The following is a 19,063-nucleotide window of genomic DNA, read 5'->3' as shown; positions in this document are numbered from 1 at the left end:
TGTGTAGGGGTTGTTCAACCTGTACCTACATTTTAGTGTTGTTATAAGGATTCTTGGTATACATATGCCACACATACAGACACTCTCAAAGACATAGCCATTGTGTCAGAAATCTTCAGTGTATAGAATGTACATGGAATATAGTATCTTCCATGTGAATCGGATACGTTTTTCTCTGAAATATATAAGTCTTGCATATGTCTTTAAAAATAAAGTACCTAAAACATTATTTTTTGCCCTCTATGACGTCATTTACTCTCACTTTATCTTCTTAATTTTTGGGTTGACTCCTTTTCATAGCTGGCTTTTCCCAAATCTGGCCCCTCAGCAGAGCTTATTTTTTAGCTGTACCTTTGCAATATTTATACTTCCTCTCCAGGCGATTTCATGCATTCTAAATATTTTATATATTGATGACCCTCAGTTTGCATGCCTAAACCAAAACTCTCCCCTGAGTCCAACCTCACATGTTCACTTTCCTGTTTGACATCTTTACATGGAAAGCTCCAAGGCATCTCAAATTTTGCATTTTCAAGAGAAGATCATTAATTTTCTTCTGCCCCTCATGTGTTTATGTGCTAGTCTACCCTATCTGTATTAATGCTGTCAAAATGCACTAGGCTGTCAAACTAGAAGCTAGGAGTAGACCCTGATCCCTCTCTCTACCTTACTACTTACATCTAGTCTATCAGCAAATACAGTTGATTCAGCTTGGAAATATATCTGACTGTGACCACTTTTCTCAATATCTACTGTCACCAATCATAGAGAAGTCACCATCATTTCTTGCTAGATTATTACAGGTTTCTTTATAAGATTTCTTCAATTGATTATCCAGGAAAATGAGCAGCCAGAATAATCCTTTCTAAGATTGAATTGTTCCAGTCATTTGCTTAAATCTCCTCAATGGCTTTCTGTTGTAATTAACATTATTATTATTATTTTTTCTTGAGACGGAGTCTCACTCTTTCACCCAGGCTGGAGTGCAGTGGCACAATCTTGGTTCACTGCATCCTCCTCCTCCCAGGTTCAAGCGATTTTCCTGCCTCAGCCTCCTGAGTAGCTGGGATTACAGGCGTGCACCACCACATCCAGCTAATTTTTCTATTTTTGGTAGAGACGGGGTTTCACCATGTTGGTCAGTCTGGTCTTGAAAGCCTGAACTCAAGTGAACTGCCCGCCTCGGCCTCCCAAAGTGCTGGGATTACAGGCGTGAGCCACCGCGCCTGGCCAGCATTAAAATTATTTTATAAGAGCCTGCAACATCCTGTATGGCCTGGACCTTTCTTGCCTTGCCATCTTCACCTTGTATCCTCATGCCTCCCATTTTCTTCATGTTGTAGGCATATTTTTTTACGTGACTGCCTTTTTTTCATTCTTCTGTATATTTTTATTTTTCTTTTTTTTGAGACGGAGTCTCTCTCTGCCGCCCAGGCTGGAGTGCAGTGGCACGATCTCCGCTCACTGCAAGCTCTGCCTCTCGGGTTCACGCCATTCTCCTGCTTCAGCCTCCCGAGTAGCTGGGACTATCTTTTCTTTTTTTAAGTTTAATTTTAAGTCTTTAAAATTAAAAATTCAGGGGCACATGTGCAGGTTTGTTACATAAACTGGTGTCATGGGGATTTGTTGTACGTATTATTTCATCACCCATGTATGAAGTCAAGTATCCGCCGGTTATTTTTCCTGATCCTCTGTCTCCTCCCACCCTCCAGTAGGCCCCAGAGTATGTTGTTCCCCACTATGTATACATGTGTTATCATCATTCACCTCTGATTTACATGTGAGAACATGCAGTATTTGGTTTTCTGTCCCTGTGTTAACTTGCTAAGGTTAATGGCCTCCAGCTCCATCCATGTCCATGCAGAAAACATGATCTCATTTTTATGGCTGTATAGTATTCCATGGTGTATATGTACCACATTTTCTTTATCCAGTCTATCACTGATGGGCATTTAGGTTGATTTTATATTTTTGCTATTGTGAGTAATGTTGCAATGAGCATATGTGTGCATGTGTCTTTATAATGGAATGATTTATATTCCTTTGGGTATATAGCCAGTAATGGGATTGCAGGGTTGAATAGAATTTCTGCAGTGGGAGTATAAATTAGTTCAATCATTGTGGAAGTCAGCGTGGTGATTCCTCAAAGACCTAAAGACAGAAATACCATTTGATCTTTATTTTTCTTTGTATTCACCAGGTTTCAGCTAAAGTTACCCTTTAGAATACAAATATGTAAGGCCCACAAGTATAGGGAGCTTGTATATTTTGCTCATTCTTGAATATTCAATTCCCAGGACAGAATTATAGCATATACATACCATAAATATTTGTTAAGTGAGTTAATGAATACATGGGGCATGTTAGGTGCTCAATGAAAGATAATAATGATACTTACCAATGTATATTATTACAGTTCTTTGTTACACTAGTCTCTTTCACTGAATAGTTAATAATTTTTTGTTAAATAAGTAACAAACTTTGCATAACTTCAAAAGGCAATATCTTAGTGTTTTAATATGTATACTGTATCTCAATATGTAGGGGTTTCATAAAGCAACTGAAATGAATAAAATGCATGGGATTGATATTTCAGCCACACGAGCCTGACAGGACACCAGGTCTCTCATATCACTTTGATGTTCTTACATAAAAAATGAGTCGTGTTTTGTTATTCGTTCACTCGCTAACATTCTGATTTAATAAGAAATTGTGCTTTCTTTAACTTTAGATATTTCTTTTTGTCTGCAGCAGAATTCACATGACCATGAGAATAATTATTTTAAGCTTGGGTCTAAGGAAAGTGAAAGAAAGGTTTGGTAATATTCAAATGACTTGCCAATGCAAAATCTAACAGTCTTCATTTCTTCCTCTGTATCTACACTGCCAACTTTTGTACCAAAACTATTTTTTTCTATATATTCCCAAATGTCTAGTTATTCTGGAACATCTGGTTATTTGATGAAATATTAAAAAGTTTAGCTTTTGTCACTGTACAAAGAAGACTTTCTCTGTTGCCATAGGAAACAGTAGAAGAAAATAGTGAAAATGATGGTAGGAGTGATTAGAAACATGATTCAAATTACATTCATTTTGTGTCTGGACTTAACTTTTTGTAGATTTGATGACCTTTGAAACCATTAGTATTCTTGTAAAAGTGTGATATTTACATACATTCCTGAAGAAACATCACCTGTTTTTGAAAGTCGGTACTTAGAAAGTTAGTCACTTTAAAATAATTTGAGATCCTTGGCTGGCAAAGTTGATAACAAAATAAGTCTCTTACACAATTCCACTAAGTGATCAAATCACTAATTTGTCAGTTCTCTTTTACAAATTATGCTAGAATTTGCCATGGAAAATTTGGGACAAAATTTCTTTCTTCCCAGGAATTTAAATTGAAATAGATGATGACATTCATAGCTATACTAAATTTCTACCTGGCAGAATAGTTCCAAACATACATCCTTTTAGCCTTTGAGCCTTAGTGATGTGGAATTTTTTTCTGGATCAGGCCTAGAGGACTGATTACTGTGAATTGTATTGCAAGACTGTGTAATTACTTTGAAGACTCTCTGGAGGACCAAGTAGGTTGCCAGAGAATTTTCTGTCTTCATGACCTAGCCACGAATGCCCTTGAAAATTTAATAACAACAAGATGTTGTTTTGAATATATATAGCACTTTTTAATTTGTAAAGTGTTTATTTCGTTGATATCTTGTATTGATTCCCATAAGGGATAGCCTAGCACATAGTATCCCCATTTTTCAGGTGAGCAAATTCTGGTACCAAGAGGTTAAACAGTTTACTAATACTTCTTAATATAAGAACAGGGATTGAAATGTGAATATTCTTTTCTCTAAAAATTGGTGCTAATTTGACTCTTCCTTGCAGCCTATTTGGGGGATGTTGTACTCTATAATTTCCCAACCTTTTCCTTTCTCTTCTACAGTTTATTTAACATGAAACACCCACCTTTCTTCATTTGTTTTTGTTATATCTTCCACATTCATTAGACAATACTTATTTATTCCTGAGAAGATTATTCAACTTGCTTGACATTGTATTTAGAGAGAGAATATGTGGGATATTTTTGAAAAGATAATTTTATTTTTGTAATTGCATAATTAATTACATGCTCAAGGCTAAAGATTTCAAAAGAAAAGAAAGCCTAATGAAAATTTAACAACGGTTATCCACACTTTCATTACCAAGAGATCACCAATGTTTAACATTCTGGGGTGCATACTTCTTGAAGTTTTCTGTTCATGGTGTAGTTTTGCTTCTAGGATGCTCTGTCATCTCTGCCTGAGATTACAATACAGTTCTGCCTGCCACACACAAGATTTGGTTTTATGTATTGCAAGTGAACAAAAAAAGACTATTAATCTAAGCAAGGCAAGGTCAAGAAGCTACATCAGCTGCTTCATCAAATCACAAAGGAAGCAGACAAAGGAAAGTCAGAAACGTTTTTGAATTATTTTTTCTTTGTTATCTGCATCATCAAAATGTTTTCTCTGCTAACATGGATTATAGAACTTCCCAAAACTAGTTGCATGTATGTTTGTTAAAGACCCATGTTATTTTTTTTTTTCAGGTTTAGAAGATCATGACCACATGGATCATCTAACTAAATGGTACATGGGGACACAATGGTCCTTTAGAAAATACATCTGAATTGCTGGCTAATTTCTTGATTTGCGACTCAACGTAGGACATCGCTTGTTCGTAGCTATCAGAACCCTCCTGAATTTTCCCCACCATGCTATCTTTATTAGCTTGAACTCCTTTCCTAAAATGGTCCTTCTGTTGATCCTGTCAGTCTTACTTTTGAAAGAAGATGTCCGTGGGAGTGCACAGTCCAGTGAGAGGAGGGTGGTGGCTCACATGCCGGGTGACATCATTATTGGAGCTCTCTTTTCTGTTCATCACCAGCCTACTGTGGACAAAGTTCATGAGAGGAAGTGTGGGGCGGTCCGTGAACAGTATGGCATTCAGAGAGTGGAGGCCATGCTGCATACCCTGGAAAGGATCAATTCAGACCCCACACTCTTGCCCAACATCACACTGGGCTGTGAGATAAGGGACTCCTGCTGGCATTCGGCTGTGGCCCTAGAGCAGAGCATTGAGTTCATAAGAGATTCCCTCATTTCTTCAGAAGAGGAAGAGGGCTTGGTACGCTGTGTGGATGGCTCCTCCTCTTCCTTCCGCTCCAAGAAGCCCATAGTAGGGGTCATTGGGCCTGGCTCCAGTTCTGTAGCCATTCAGGTCCAGAATTTGCTCCAGCTTTTCAACATACCTCAGATTGCTTACTCAGCAACCAGCATGGATCTGAGTGACAAGACTCTGTTCAAATATTTCATGAGGGTTGTGCCTTCAGATGCTCAGCAGGCAAGGGCCATGGTGGACATAGTGAAGAGGTACAACTGGACCTATGTATCAGCCGTGCACACAGAAGGTAAGTTTCCTTTGCATAAATCGAGTATATATTATTATGCACTCAACAGTTACAATTTCAGGTTTGGGAAGAGTAAACTATTCCTAATTATTTTGGATATTTTGAATTGTCCGAGTTTTACCAGTACTATAAGAACAGACTGGATGGCATATATCTAGAGAGACAAAGACTTAAACTACAGAAGGGTGTATGTGGCCAATATTTGGTGAAATATAATTTTGTTTTAATTGTGAATTAAATTATTTACTTCTGCTATACTGATGCTATATTATACTTCTACTATAATGATTTTTTATATTCATTACTAGAGGTTTTTAAGTCTCTATATCTTCATTGAACACCTCACATTTTTGTCATTTTACGATTGTTCTAGGTGCCTATTGTTTCTAATAGTTAAAGCAAGGTACACATAAATACACATAGGACTGAAGGTAGTAGCCAGTTCTAACCTAGGTGTGTTGTTATAGAGAATTACCAAAAAGTTTGGTCTTACAGCTATTTTTTCAGAAGAATTCATGGTCAAATCCAAAATGGAGATAAGAATAAATTAATTTTATCCTTGTATAGAACATATTTGAGAAGTATAATTTTAAATAATTCAACATGTTTGCTTTAAAATTTATTGCTTCTTTGTGCTCCAAGAATAGTGAGGAAAGAAAAATCTGACTGATGTTTTATAATAGTTAATAATAAGTAGCCCTTTGTTTTTTATGTTGTTTTAAAAATCATTAGTTCTTGACCATGGCTGTTTGGAAAAAATTTGTTTGACCTACAGAGGTTGTGACCCAAATGGGCAGACTCGTTTGTTATGCAGCTCTTCTTCTAGAAAAACAAAATGTGTATATTAAACACTATAGAATACTGAAGAAGATACAAAATACTTTTTATAAATCATCGAATTATTGTATTTGTTGAGATTCTTAAAATTCTGCATTAACATATCAATATAGTCCGAATATTTCGGTCTGGTAAAATGTGGAATTAAGTTACTAACCCCACTTCAGAGGTTAGGAATATATTTATGCAACACATATTATGCACAAATACATATGCAAGGCTCTCTGACCGTCCTGTGAATGATAGCCCTTTGTTTTCTATATCACAGACTTCAGTGGGATTGCAATCTGGCAAAGGAGATGAGGCATGCACAAATACTTACATAATCATTCAAAATGACATAATGTTACAAATCTGACTCTAAAGGAAATTGATGGAGAAAAAAATCACCTCCTCCTCTGTGGTTATGGGGGTCATGGTGGGAATCTTACAGAAGGAAATGGATTTTGACAATTGAAATTTAACAAGAAGAATACTGACAATTGGTGAAAATTACCAGGGATGGCTTTCAGTGAAAAGCATAAGAAAATATGACTAGGTGAGAAAGTAAAAATGTGCTTGAAAAGGCCAATTGTAAAGGTATGTTTTGGTTTGCATCAAATAAATCATGCATTTTATTAGGGACTCCCTTCTAGCTTCAGAAGATCAGGGCTTGGTCATGGTGTGGCAAATGCTAATTCAATTGTGCCCCAAGGGAAACTCTTAGTCATGACCTTTGGCTTTTACTAGTTTAAACTGTTGTTTTATCCTGAATTTACCCCAATAACAATCTAATAACCTAATAAAATAAGTTATGATGTATTCAAACAATGCATTATCATTTAGCTATTAAAATAAATGAGACATTCTACTAGGTAATGATTATAATTTCCAAGATCATCTTAGGTGAAAAAAACAAGGGGCATTTCTGTATATATAACATTTTATTTTTTCTAAAAGGGGTTTTTATACAAACAATTTGATTGCATCTTCATAGAATTCTTCTCAGAGAAGAGCAAAACTACTAAGAGTTGCTGCTTCTGAGAAGAAATCTAAGTTAAGAAATGAGGTGGAATATTTTATGCATAATTTTTATATACATACACTTTAAGCTCTATATTAAATACATAGTTTACCTACTGAAATATAACAATTACATGAAAACATTCTATTTGTGGGCAAACAAGAGACAATAGAAATTGCAACGCCAAATTCAGGCAAAATATTTAGGTTGTACCACCAGGATTCAGGAGAGAACAAACCTTGGAATTGGACATTCAAAAGTTGGAAGAAATACTCCTTTGCTTACTGTTTATGTGGTTGTGTCAAGAAATATTTATCTTGCTTTGATCCCAAGCAAGTATGTGGATAACGAGGTTATGTAGTGTTAAGTCTTATGATTTATCAGCATAAGAATGGCATGGTAGGAATTTTCACAAGGTGAAACTCACCTCCAGGATCAGAAAAGTGAGAGTCAAACAGGATACAGCTTTGTTGGGTACTGTGGGAACTCTCTAAGGTCATGCTTTTTTTTTTTTTTTTTTCCTCCCCACTTGGTTTTTCAGAAAGTCTTGGTGGGATCTTCCATGAAATGATAGTGTCAGTTATCATCCAGTCTCTTTCTCTCACTGGGTTGAGGTGATTTTCTCTAGCATTAGGAGAATTAATCCCAGTACTTGATAATTTATCTTCATATTCTTAGAATTATTCTCCTTTGTTCCATCAATATTCTCTTTCTTGAAGAGTATGGAAATTTCCAAATGCTTTCACATGAACCATTAAGGTCTGTGAAAAGACGTGGTCCTATTTTCAAAAAACGTTTTTTCTCCTAATTGCCTATGTGTTTTATACTTAAACCTAACCGTACTGTGTCACGGGTACCACAAGATGTTCCTTCAGGAAAGTGTATGTCATCACAGAATTCCAGAGGAGTGTACAAGGAAAACTGGGTTTCAGCTTCGATGTTAATCTCTTACACTTGCTATTTCCTGTGATTTATGGCTTTAGTAGGCTGTGTGACTGGGTATTTACTGTGGCTTGTTCTATTACACAGAAATTATGCCTGGAACTTCTAGGCAAAGAGATTCATAGTATAAAACAGAAGGAGAAAAAAAAAGAAAGCATTTTTTAAAGAGCAGATCAAACTAGCTCTTCAACTGGGCAGAGGAAAGGAATATGCAATGACTCAGAAGAAAAGTAAAATCACTTCTTTTAATGGAGTAAGAACTCTCTCTGCACTAAGGAAATGTAAAGGGTCCTTTGCCTTAGTACTTTTGCAAACCTTGATACATGTGCCCATGATGACACAGGATTGATGGTGCTTGCCCATTTAGCAGTGTGGCAGATTGCATTGATGACGTCTACTAATGGCTCTTCTGTATTCACATCATTTGCTTTTGACTTGATAATTCCCTTTTACTTTCATGTAGCACTGGCCTTCTGACAGTTTGACCAATAGCACTTGGTTGACACGAGAACTTTCTTCCTAGTTTGTGTTGGAACCCTATTGTCACCCTGTGAAGTATGAGAGCACCCAGGTTTTCCAAATGAGTGCATCTTAGACCAGTTGACCTCAAACATGTGAGAGCGTGCAATGCAGATCAACAAAATTGCCTTTCCAACCCACAGCTAATTGCAATCACATAATTGAGCCCAGCTGAAACCCTCAACATTACCCAGCTGACTATTATTGTTAGCAATAAAAAATGCCTTCAGGATGGATTCCCAGTATAAACATACTCATCCCTCTCACTTTAGTCTCTAACTTCCCTTCTCCCAAATAAGATACTACTGCTTAAACTTCAAAAGCAAAAAAATAAATTAGCATGCATTAATATTCTTGAAATTCGAATATGAAATAAAACAGAATATATGCTATGGGCAAGAAGGAATATTTAGAATGCTTTGCCTATACTTCTGTGGCTAGAGATGTGATAGTTCCCTTAAAGTCTGAATGTTTCAAATAGTTAAGCACTTGAATATATTTCATTGTTATATTCTTTACCTTGATCTAGTTCAACTTCATTGAGAAAAGTAATTATTGTATTGTGTTTTATACAAAAAAATTTTATATTGTACTTCCTGGGTGATTGACAAGATTTCACACTTCACTAGTTTTCCTGACTTTAGTTGAAAATCTACAGCATATCCACAGGGCCTATTAGAGTGCCCATCATATAATATGTGCTCAAAGACTATTTGCTGAATAGAGGAATTTGTGTTAGTAAAGTACGTAGCTCACTATTTATGACTATATAGTATGTGGATAAATAGCAGGCACTTGTAAGTTTTTAGTTTTGCTTCTTTATAAAAATGAGGTGTCAAAATGATTCCCTTGATTAATTGTAAAATCCTGTTCACGCTACACTTCATTTTTTGTTTTCACTGGTTCTTGAATTTATTATTTCTGTCTAATGACAGGAATGTTAATTTGTTACAGCAAAAAACAAATCAGTGATGTTCTGGGGAGAAAAATGTACCAATAAATTGTACTGGTAGCATACATTATTAAAGATATGGTCTTCAGGTTAACCTAGAGATTGCAATTTCAGGTTATAATATGACTTCCCATCAGTTGTTTACTTAAAAATGTGATAACAATCCACCTTTGATTGAAGGACCTTCAGTATGATTCATAGTCTACATGCTTGTTTGACTTCTAAAAACTGGGAGTACACTTTTCCCATCTCAGCATTTCTACTAATTATCATTACACAAGACAATTTAGCTTGGAAAAATAATAAATGGCACTGTGGAAGCTACTGAATAATTTTTAAAGGGACTTTATTTTGTTTCTCCAGGAATTGAACAGTGCTGAGAGTTAAAACAAATTTTGGGATGATCATGGTAATAATAAAGACACATAAATTACTATTCATTCCATAGAATGTTAACACTGTGTCTCAGGCCAGCATTTAATCTTCTGTATTTTACGGTTAAGGAAACTAAAATAGAAAGGTCACATAGCTCTACCTTGCTTGTCAGATAATTAGTTGCAGAGTTGTGTCTTGGAACTCAAGATTTCTGTCCAGAACTTGGTTTCCAAAACATTGCTGGAGATTATTAGTCAGGTTCCTTTTTGCCATTTTTCTACCTCTCCATTGCATTGTTTTATTCACTCTCCCTTTATCTCAATGGCACCAATATTTCTAAACAATTGGCTGAAAGTGTTAATAACTATCTGAAATAGTAGAAGGGACCACAAATGAAATAATTCATCTAAAAATTAGCCTTGACAGGAGAATTGCTTGAACCTGGGAGGTGGAGGTTGCAGTGAGCCAAGATCACGCCATTGCACTCCAGCCTGGGTGACAAAAGCAAAACTGTCTCAAAAAATAAAAATAAAAATTAGCCTTGAGAAATAGCATGATCAAATTGCTCTTGATCTGTAAATTAGATGAAGTGCTCCTTTTCCTGTGTCGTATCGAAGGTTTGCGGAAACTCTGAAAGATTTTCCTTTGCTCCACAAAAATTCTGAAAACATGAGATCCCCAGAAATCTTTGAAATTATGGATTGATTTTATAATTATATTGGTTACCACTGACTTAACAATATATACAATTTAGAAGATGCAGAAACTTTTAGGGGAATTCTTTAGTAAGTTGGATCTGGATCCGTAATCTGGGAAACACAGTGGGCAACTCTAATTGTAAAGAAACAGTTTTTCATATTCATATATCACTGTCAGAAACTTCATTGCTAACAGTGAAAAAAATACAGATAGCTCCGGAAAGAGCGTTTAGAGGGGCATTCCCTCCTCTTCCCTTCCAGAAGGAACAGCCTATGGACTCAGTAAATAATTTCTAAGAGAGTTATTATTGCCTCTTTCAGAGAAAAATATAGAGCTTGCTGACATATCCACATGTGGTTTGGGCAGTGTTTCTGCTATATTCAGATTCATTTCTAATGATACAATTTCTGGCTTAGACTCTGGCTCACCTATAAGAGACTAATGCCTGGGATAGCTTCCCACCTTCCTCTCTCTTAGGCACCATTGCTGTCATCAATTGCTGAAAATACTAGAAAACTCCCAAAAATACTCCATGTCCAGGATGACTAAGCTGAGTTAAAAGGAATTTTGTTTTCAGCGGATTTCACTGCACTGCTCCCCCATAATGCAGAAATGTCTCTGGTGATGTGCAATTGTGGACACTTCCACAGTTCTAAATAATCAGATGCTTACCTAAATGTGAAGATCATCTCTTAGGATGTAGCCTATCAGGTATTCAGTATTTACCCATCTTATGGATGGCAGCTGCACACATGCATGTTTTCCCTTGGTCACTCTTATTCCAGATGTCATTAAAACCTTTTAGCTTCTAGGTTTATAGTGTTCAGCCACTTCTGTTGAAGTTGCTTCTGCATAAGGAATGCTGGGGAATGAGAGGGCATGCTGTGAGATGTTTATGTTCCAATGTACAGCTTGAAACACATAAAACACAGAATGAAAAGCAAATTATGCACAGTAAATTCTGCCCAACATAAACTAAGCAAGCATGTAAGAGAAAGCAAGAATAGAGATCCTCAAAACTCTAGAGGGAGTATCTTGAGAATTTTTTTTCTTCCTTCCCTCCTCCTTTTCTTCCATCCTCCTTCTCTTTCCTTCCTACCTTCCTTTATAACTTCTTACCTTCCTATCCTCCTTCCCTTTTCTTTGTCTCTCTCCCTTTCTCTCTCTCTTTTTTATTCTTTGAGACAGGGTCTCTCTCTATTGCCCAGGCTGAAGAAGAGTGGCATGGTCATAGATCACTGAAGTCTCAACCTCTTGGTCTCAAACGATCCTCCTGGTTCAGCCTCCCAAGTATCTGGGACTACAAGCACATGTGACCACGTGTGAATAATTTTTATTTTTTAATTTTTTGTAGAGATGAGGCCTCATTGTGTTTCTCAGGCTGATCTCAAACTCCCACCTGCCTTGGCCTCCTGAAGTGTTGGAATTACAGGTGTGAGCTACCACAACCGACATTGTCTTTCTTTCTTATTTATCATTTTTCCTCATCTCTTTTTAACTGGAAGTGTTTTTGTTTTGTTTTGTTTTTGTTTTTGCAGGCTCTTCTATAAGTCTGGTCATTATCCTGTTAATTTGATATTGAATAGATAAAATATGAAGATTACATTAATACTATCTTGGAGTTGGAAAAATAAGTTAAAATGACTAACTGTGCTAAAAGTAAGATAACTGACATGAGAACTAAGGATTTTACTCTGTGACTCCAAGAAAGTCACTTCAACTCCTTGCATCTTTTTTTTTTTAAACAAACAGGCACTACAAAGAATGTTCATACAGATTTCTTTCAAGACTAAGTTTCTGTAACTTGCTATGCTCAAACTTCTGCAGACTACAGCTGGGCTACATTAAATGTTGGACATAGGGTGGGCAACATAATAAGGCTCTATCTCTACAAAAAGTAAAAAAAAAAAAAAAAAAAAAGAAAAAGAAAAATTAGCTAGACATGGTGGTGTGCACCCAGCTACTTGGGAGACTGTGGCAGGAGGATCACTTGAGGACAAGAGGTTGAGGCTGAAGTGAGCCAAGTTTGCACCACTGCACTCAGCCTGGGTGACAGGGCAAGACCAATATCAAATGCAGCCAAGCAGGGCCTGTTCAAAGGAGAGTAGCCCAAATGGTTATGCAATTTGAAATCATATCCTCAGAGAATAAATTTAGTAGAGAGAAGACAAGACATGGCAGGGCCCTGACTGCTACCTTTAGGTATCTGATATATTTACATATTTTGTTTATTTAGATATTTGTAAATTCAGGTGGAAAAGAGCTAGGTTCACTCTGTTTGGCCAGCAGTTGACAGAGACAGCTAATTACTAAAATACAAGAGTAACAAAGTATGGTTGAATTAAAAAAAATTTTTTTTGTTTATTAGCAGAACTGTTCAATAAAGGAATTGCCACTCTTAGGAGATAGTGAGTCAGTTCTCTGTAACTCCTTGTGCACAAACCTGCAATGGACAATCACTTGGAGGACTCTGGAAAAATGGACTTAAACCTCAGTTGAGGAAAGAACGATGTTGGACTATTTGTTCTTCTGATAATTCCCAATGTTGACAATCAGTTGCCATTGGGATCTTACTACGTTGTGAGTTGAAACATTATCACTTTATTTATATATATATATATATATATATATATATATTTTTTTTTTTTTTTTTAATTTTGAAATGGAGTCTCAGGTTGTCGCCCAGGCTGGAGTGCAGTGGCGTGATCTCGGCTCACTGCAACCTCCGCCTCCCAGGTTCAAGCAATTCTCCTGCCTGAGTCTCCCGAGTAGCTGGGATTACAGGTGCGTGCCACCGTGCCCAGCTAATTTTTTGTATTTTTAGTAGAGAGGGGTTTTCACCATGTTAGTCAGGGTGTTCTTGATCTCCTGACCTCATGATCTGCCTGCCTTGGACTTCCAAAGTGCTGGGATTACAGACGTGAGCCACCGCACCCGACCATATATCCTATATTTTAAATTTGGTTAGTTTGTTTATTTCATAACACAGTCTGATAAAGTAACCATTTTAGTAGAATGGACAAGTAAAGAGTGATTTTTTTCTGCAGCTGAAGTTAGTGGCAGAGCAACGATTTAGATCTAAAGCCAACTCCTTTGAAACAAATCTAAATCTCATTCCTTTACATTGGAGTAGGTGTGGCTCCAAGGAAAAGTAGAATGGATATCACCTGGTTCTTTTTCCTTCCCTGGGAAACAAAAAACCCTACTTGTTTCTCCACTGAGAGTATCTTTTGAGCATATTTTTGTGTCTTTTTATCTAGCTTTGAAAGCAGCACCTTTCCTTGTTCCCATGGAATGGGTTAATTATAGTGAAAAGAAAACAAATTAAGGAGGAGGCCTATGGTAACAAGTTGACCTCACAGAAGACCTCTTCGTGAGTCTGATGAAAAGCACAGACTGTGCTTGGTTATTTCTATTTACATCTCCATCACAGGCTCCACACTCTGTCCTTCAGATGCCGATAATAGCAGGAAGCAATATGGTACAGAATTTTTTAAGAGCTGGAGGATATATTGTTAAATAATGTAGCCTTATATATGAAAGGCAATTCTTTGGAATTCATCAGGGTTGTGGGTTATGAAATCTCATTTTGGCACATTTGCAAATACTCCAGAAAGATTTATCAAACATTCAAATGTTGAATTGAGGAGATGTTTTGGCAAGAGGTGTAATAGTCAAATACATTTATTTTAGGGGACTTTGTAAAGTGATTTCAGCCCAATGTTACATTTACACATTGATTTTCACACACACACACACACACACACACACACAATGAGATTCTAAAGAAAGATTATCTAGTCCGTGTTTTTCTTTTTTTTCAAATAGTGGATAACTCATAAGTTATTTGTAAAACCAATTTAGAGGGTTGAAATCAGAATTTAGTAGATAATACATTAAAATAGACTAGAGTAAAATATAAATATCAACATGTATTACAACATAGGTTAGATATTTTGTAAATTTCACCTTAGTTACACATAGCCATAAATAGCCTGTGGGTTACCATTTAAAATATATTTCTTCTGTGTCTTGAAGCTAAAAAATTAAAAGTTTGAAAGTGACTTACTCTACTTCTCTTTTTCATGTTATTCCTAAATACTTTTCTAGAGAAATGTAACCGATACACATGAATTTATTATTCTGTGACAATGTCATTTAATTTATATTTTCTGGAGTGATGGGTTTTAGGTCTTATTTAAAACAAGCAAAAATTTCAAGGCACCCATGGTAGGAAATGATAGAAGCATTGAACAACTATCTTTTAGGGCAGGTATTTTTATCTCAATTTGATAATAAGGAAATTAAATTTACTTGTCCAAAGTCCCTCAACTAGCAAGACTATTAATCAGTATTTGTACTCAAATTTGCCTGGGTTCATCCTACTATTTAAATGAGAATTATTTCAAAGGGTCAAAAATCAGATTCCAAAGATATATTTGCAACAAACTGTGAATTTAAGTTATTGCACTGTAGGTTACTCATTGAACAATTATACCAATTATGTAAATAATTGGTATAAATTTGGTAAATGGTATACGCATCAGGATAGGACAATGGAGTGGATACTAGACAAGGAGGTCAGGGGAGTTTCTAGTCCTAGTTTTTATCAGTGATAAAGACAGGCTGGGAGCATTTTAATTTTTAATATCCCGGTATAGTACACTAAGAAATAAATGCCAAAAATATTATTATTTTGACATTAAACATTTACATTTAACAAATTAACATTTCTAACTTCCCCCCACACATACACAGAGACATACAGGTACAAGCACATAAAATATAAGGCATTTGTGCCATTTACAAGATAACTTTTTGGCTATATAAACAAGTCATAGTGCACCACATGTGCACTATGTGTAATTAGCCACAAGTTTAAATATATAAAGTGGCAATCTTCCACTATTCTCTGAGTGTCCCAAAAATTATATGAATAATTTCATTTGATATATACTCAAGTCTAAAATTTAGACTTCTTTTGAGAATGAGAAGCTTGGACCAAATACTATGGGTAAAATATAGTATGGTAATATATGAGAGTGTGCTTTTAAAAGTATTATAAAAGTAGTTTAATGAAATAAGTAACCTACAGTGCAATAACTTAAATTCACAGTTTGTTGCAAAAATATCTTTGGAATCTGTTTTTTGACACTTTGAAATAATTCTCATTTAAGTAGTAGGGTGAACCCAGGCAAATTTGAGTACAAATACTGATTAATAGTCTTGCTAGTTGAGGGACTTTGGGGCAAATTTGAGTACAAATACTGATTAATAGTCTTGCTAGTTGAGGGACTTTGGACAAGTACATTTAATTTCCTCATTATCAAATTGAGATAAAAATACCTGCCCTATAAGATTGTTTTGAAAACTAAATATAAAGCACTTAGTATCAAGCTTGGCACATAGAAAACATTCAGTAAGTATCTTCTAAATTTTCCTGCCAAGAACCTGTCTTGCCTTATCTTGGCCTTGAAGAAAAAAACCATAAATGATGTTTCAATTCATCGTTGCCCAGTTATAATTGACAACATAATGGAGTGGAGAATTGGTCAGGAAAGTTACCAATATATGTAGTGAGTTTCAGACTCTTACTAATTTTCACTTTAGAAGATAAGTTTGCAATTGCACGAAAAAGGTAGGGTGCTTATTGCTTTGGCATAAGTACAAATACACCCCACGCTTTCCTCCTCCAATTGGTGATATATGTTGAGAGGCATTATGCTGTGGTAAGATGAGCAAGGCCTGGACAGTTCCAGAGCTGTGAACATGGTTATCTTTGATGTGCGTGGGTGTAGGAGATGAAACTAGAGGGGATTAAAGATGGAAACTTAATGCTATACTTCAAGTACTTTTGAATTCTTTTTTACATTTTCAACAAGCATAAGCAAATTTTATAGTGAAAAAATAAGTGCAAGCAGTAGATAGATAACTTCTTTGTAAATTTCAAATTGGACATGCTCATGTGCCTTTACTTGTCCAACTAGAAACTTCGTTATTAGAAACAAGTTGTAGCACATTGAGATATGCCATGGGCCTGAGGTTAAAACCAAAAAAAATAACATGGACCCTAGGAAATAGGCAGATTACATTTAATTGCTGCCTTAGTTTGAAAACTAAATTAAATGCTCTGCCAGATTGTTGTAGTTCCAATTATAACAATGAATATATAACTTATTTATGAAGTGTTTATTTTCAGAAATTGTCAAAGTTCCTTTATTCTATAAAGTGATATCAAGGTAGATTTTTGTGCTGTTATTAATATATTATTAATACTACCTGAAAGTCAGTAGTCTCATGCATAGCTGCAATTAAAAGTAGATAGAATAAAAATAGAATGAAAAGATATTTCTGCATTCCTTTCCTCAAGAACAATAAAAATATAATTATTTGTATTTTTAATGATTTCTTCAGAAACTGTCTTCATATTGCTTGGTTATATACCCTCTTTTCAACTGTCATATATTTGACCTTCACTAGATTTGGGTTAGGATTTCAATCCTTGACTTTCCCTAATAAAGTTAGAGCACCATTTTTGTTAATGAAAAATATATTACTGAATTACATATGATAGCATTTTATCCTTTGAGAAGCTGAAAAAATTTAAAAGTTAAGTAAGACATACTGAAGTACATGTCAGTTTAATTTCAGTTTTATGGAATGAGTGCACATGTACTCTAGAACTTAAAGTATAATAAAAAAAGATATAAATGATGTTGACAATATGTTTTTATGGAAATGATTTCATAAAACAGGAAATACGTGAAGACAGAGAAATATTATACTATCTGGTTATATTATTTGTAATAAAATTGAAATTTATTGTTTTCGATTCTCAATACATTTATTCATTTCTTATAATTTGGATGATTGAGAATAATTGATAGTAATTTTTTGCTCAGAGGATACAAACACATGTAAATAACTATAGATTCCATTATATATTATGTTAAAACTATAGGTTTTATTAAAATACATATGCTAAAAATCAAGCTTGCAATATTATACTTTGTATTTATATAAAATTGATAACAGCAAAGCCTCTTATACCTAATACATTCCCTCCCAAAAAAAATAAAAAAGATTTGAGGGCTTGGTAGTACTTTAATTTGACAAGATTTTGAACTTACAAAAATAACCTAAAACTTGTGTTTTGAGAGAAATTTTTGGACAAAATATAATTTTCAATGAAATACAGATATTTGCATTTCAATGCAAATATATAGTCCATGAAAGCACACCAAATAGAGCTTGAGGTCCATGTGATACTACCATAAATAAATTATTTTATTCATTAGTCTACAAATATTTATTGGGTAGATACTCTGTACTCAGCTCTGTGGTAGATACTGTGAAAAAAGTGAAATGGAAGCACTTGCTAGCACATGAGTTTTCTCAGATATATACCAAGCCATGGCTGCATAAAAATAGAACATTTCCCCTCATAGAAAGAATATGTTCATATGTAAGCAGAAACTCACACAGTTATCTATATGGCAAGAGATGAATAGAATATGTATGGATAGCTTTGGTTGAAGTAAAAAAAATTGTGTCGTGTTTTTGTTTAATACAATGTTATTTTATATCATTTAGAGCACCGTAGATGGTGTAGTAATTCCTTTTTGTTTATGCTATTGAATGGCTCTGATTCAGTATGAAGATCATCAGTACTGTTCCCTTGGAGATAGGAAGTCTGAGTTGCACACCATTAATATCTTTTTTTATAAAAGAGTGAGATTTTAAATCTTCCACACTGACAGATATAGCATACAACTTTAAACAATAACCTATAAAATCCATAATAAGTAATTAAGATATTCTCTGGCTTATTTAAGAGTGAAACAATTTATTTTTAGGACTATTCGACCTCTCATAATAATTATCTAATTTTCTGTGCGGAACACTGGAAAGACTTAAATAAACACTTTTTATATTTTAACCATGCTACATTTTTCTTGGTATAAATTTAACATCTTTGACTGAATTGATTCATAATCTCAAATTTTTCTTGGTATCTGTCTCTTTTTTGAAATTCTCAATCTTATTTTTATTCCTGTTTTCTTCTGAGTCTTAGCCTTTTACTTTTTCTCTTCTTTTGAATAATCAATATAATTGATGTTTGGATTGAATTGCTTTCACGTATTTGGAATGTACCTTTTTTAAAGGAGACTGCATTATTTGTGACTTTAGAGATTAGTAATTTGAGTTTGTTTGGCTGGAAATTTTTCTCCTAGCTTCAAAACCTGTTGCATACTTTTGCTTTTACCTTTAATCTATC

General features: G+C 35.0%; 1 protein-coding gene across 4 annotated transcripts in view; it reads left to right on the top strand.

Moving 5' to 3' along the window:
* The window catches only part of GRM5 (glutamate metabotropic receptor 5), a 562,738-nt gene that overhangs the window by 13,414 nt on the left and 530,261 nt on the right, over positions 1-19,063 (top strand). For all 4 annotated transcript variants that reach the window (XM_057299211.2, XM_003832988.5, XM_034933511.3 and 1 more), the window contains exon 2: positions 4,598-5,458. In XM_057299211.2, the coding sequence (XP_057155194.1) occupies positions 4,798-5,458 (661 nt within the window). In that variant the 5' untranslated portion in view covers positions 4,598-4,797. The remainder of the gene's footprint in view (positions 1-4,597; positions 5,459-19,063) is intronic.

The sequence above is a fragment of the Pan paniscus genome, chromosome 9, assembly GCF_029289425.2.
Source record: "Pan paniscus chromosome 9, NHGRI_mPanPan1-v2.0_pri, whole genome shotgun sequence".
In the NCBI taxonomy this organism is placed as follows: Eukaryota; Metazoa; Chordata; class Mammalia; order Primates; family Hominidae; genus Pan; species Pan paniscus.
This window is presented reverse-complemented; position numbering and strand designations above follow the sequence as displayed.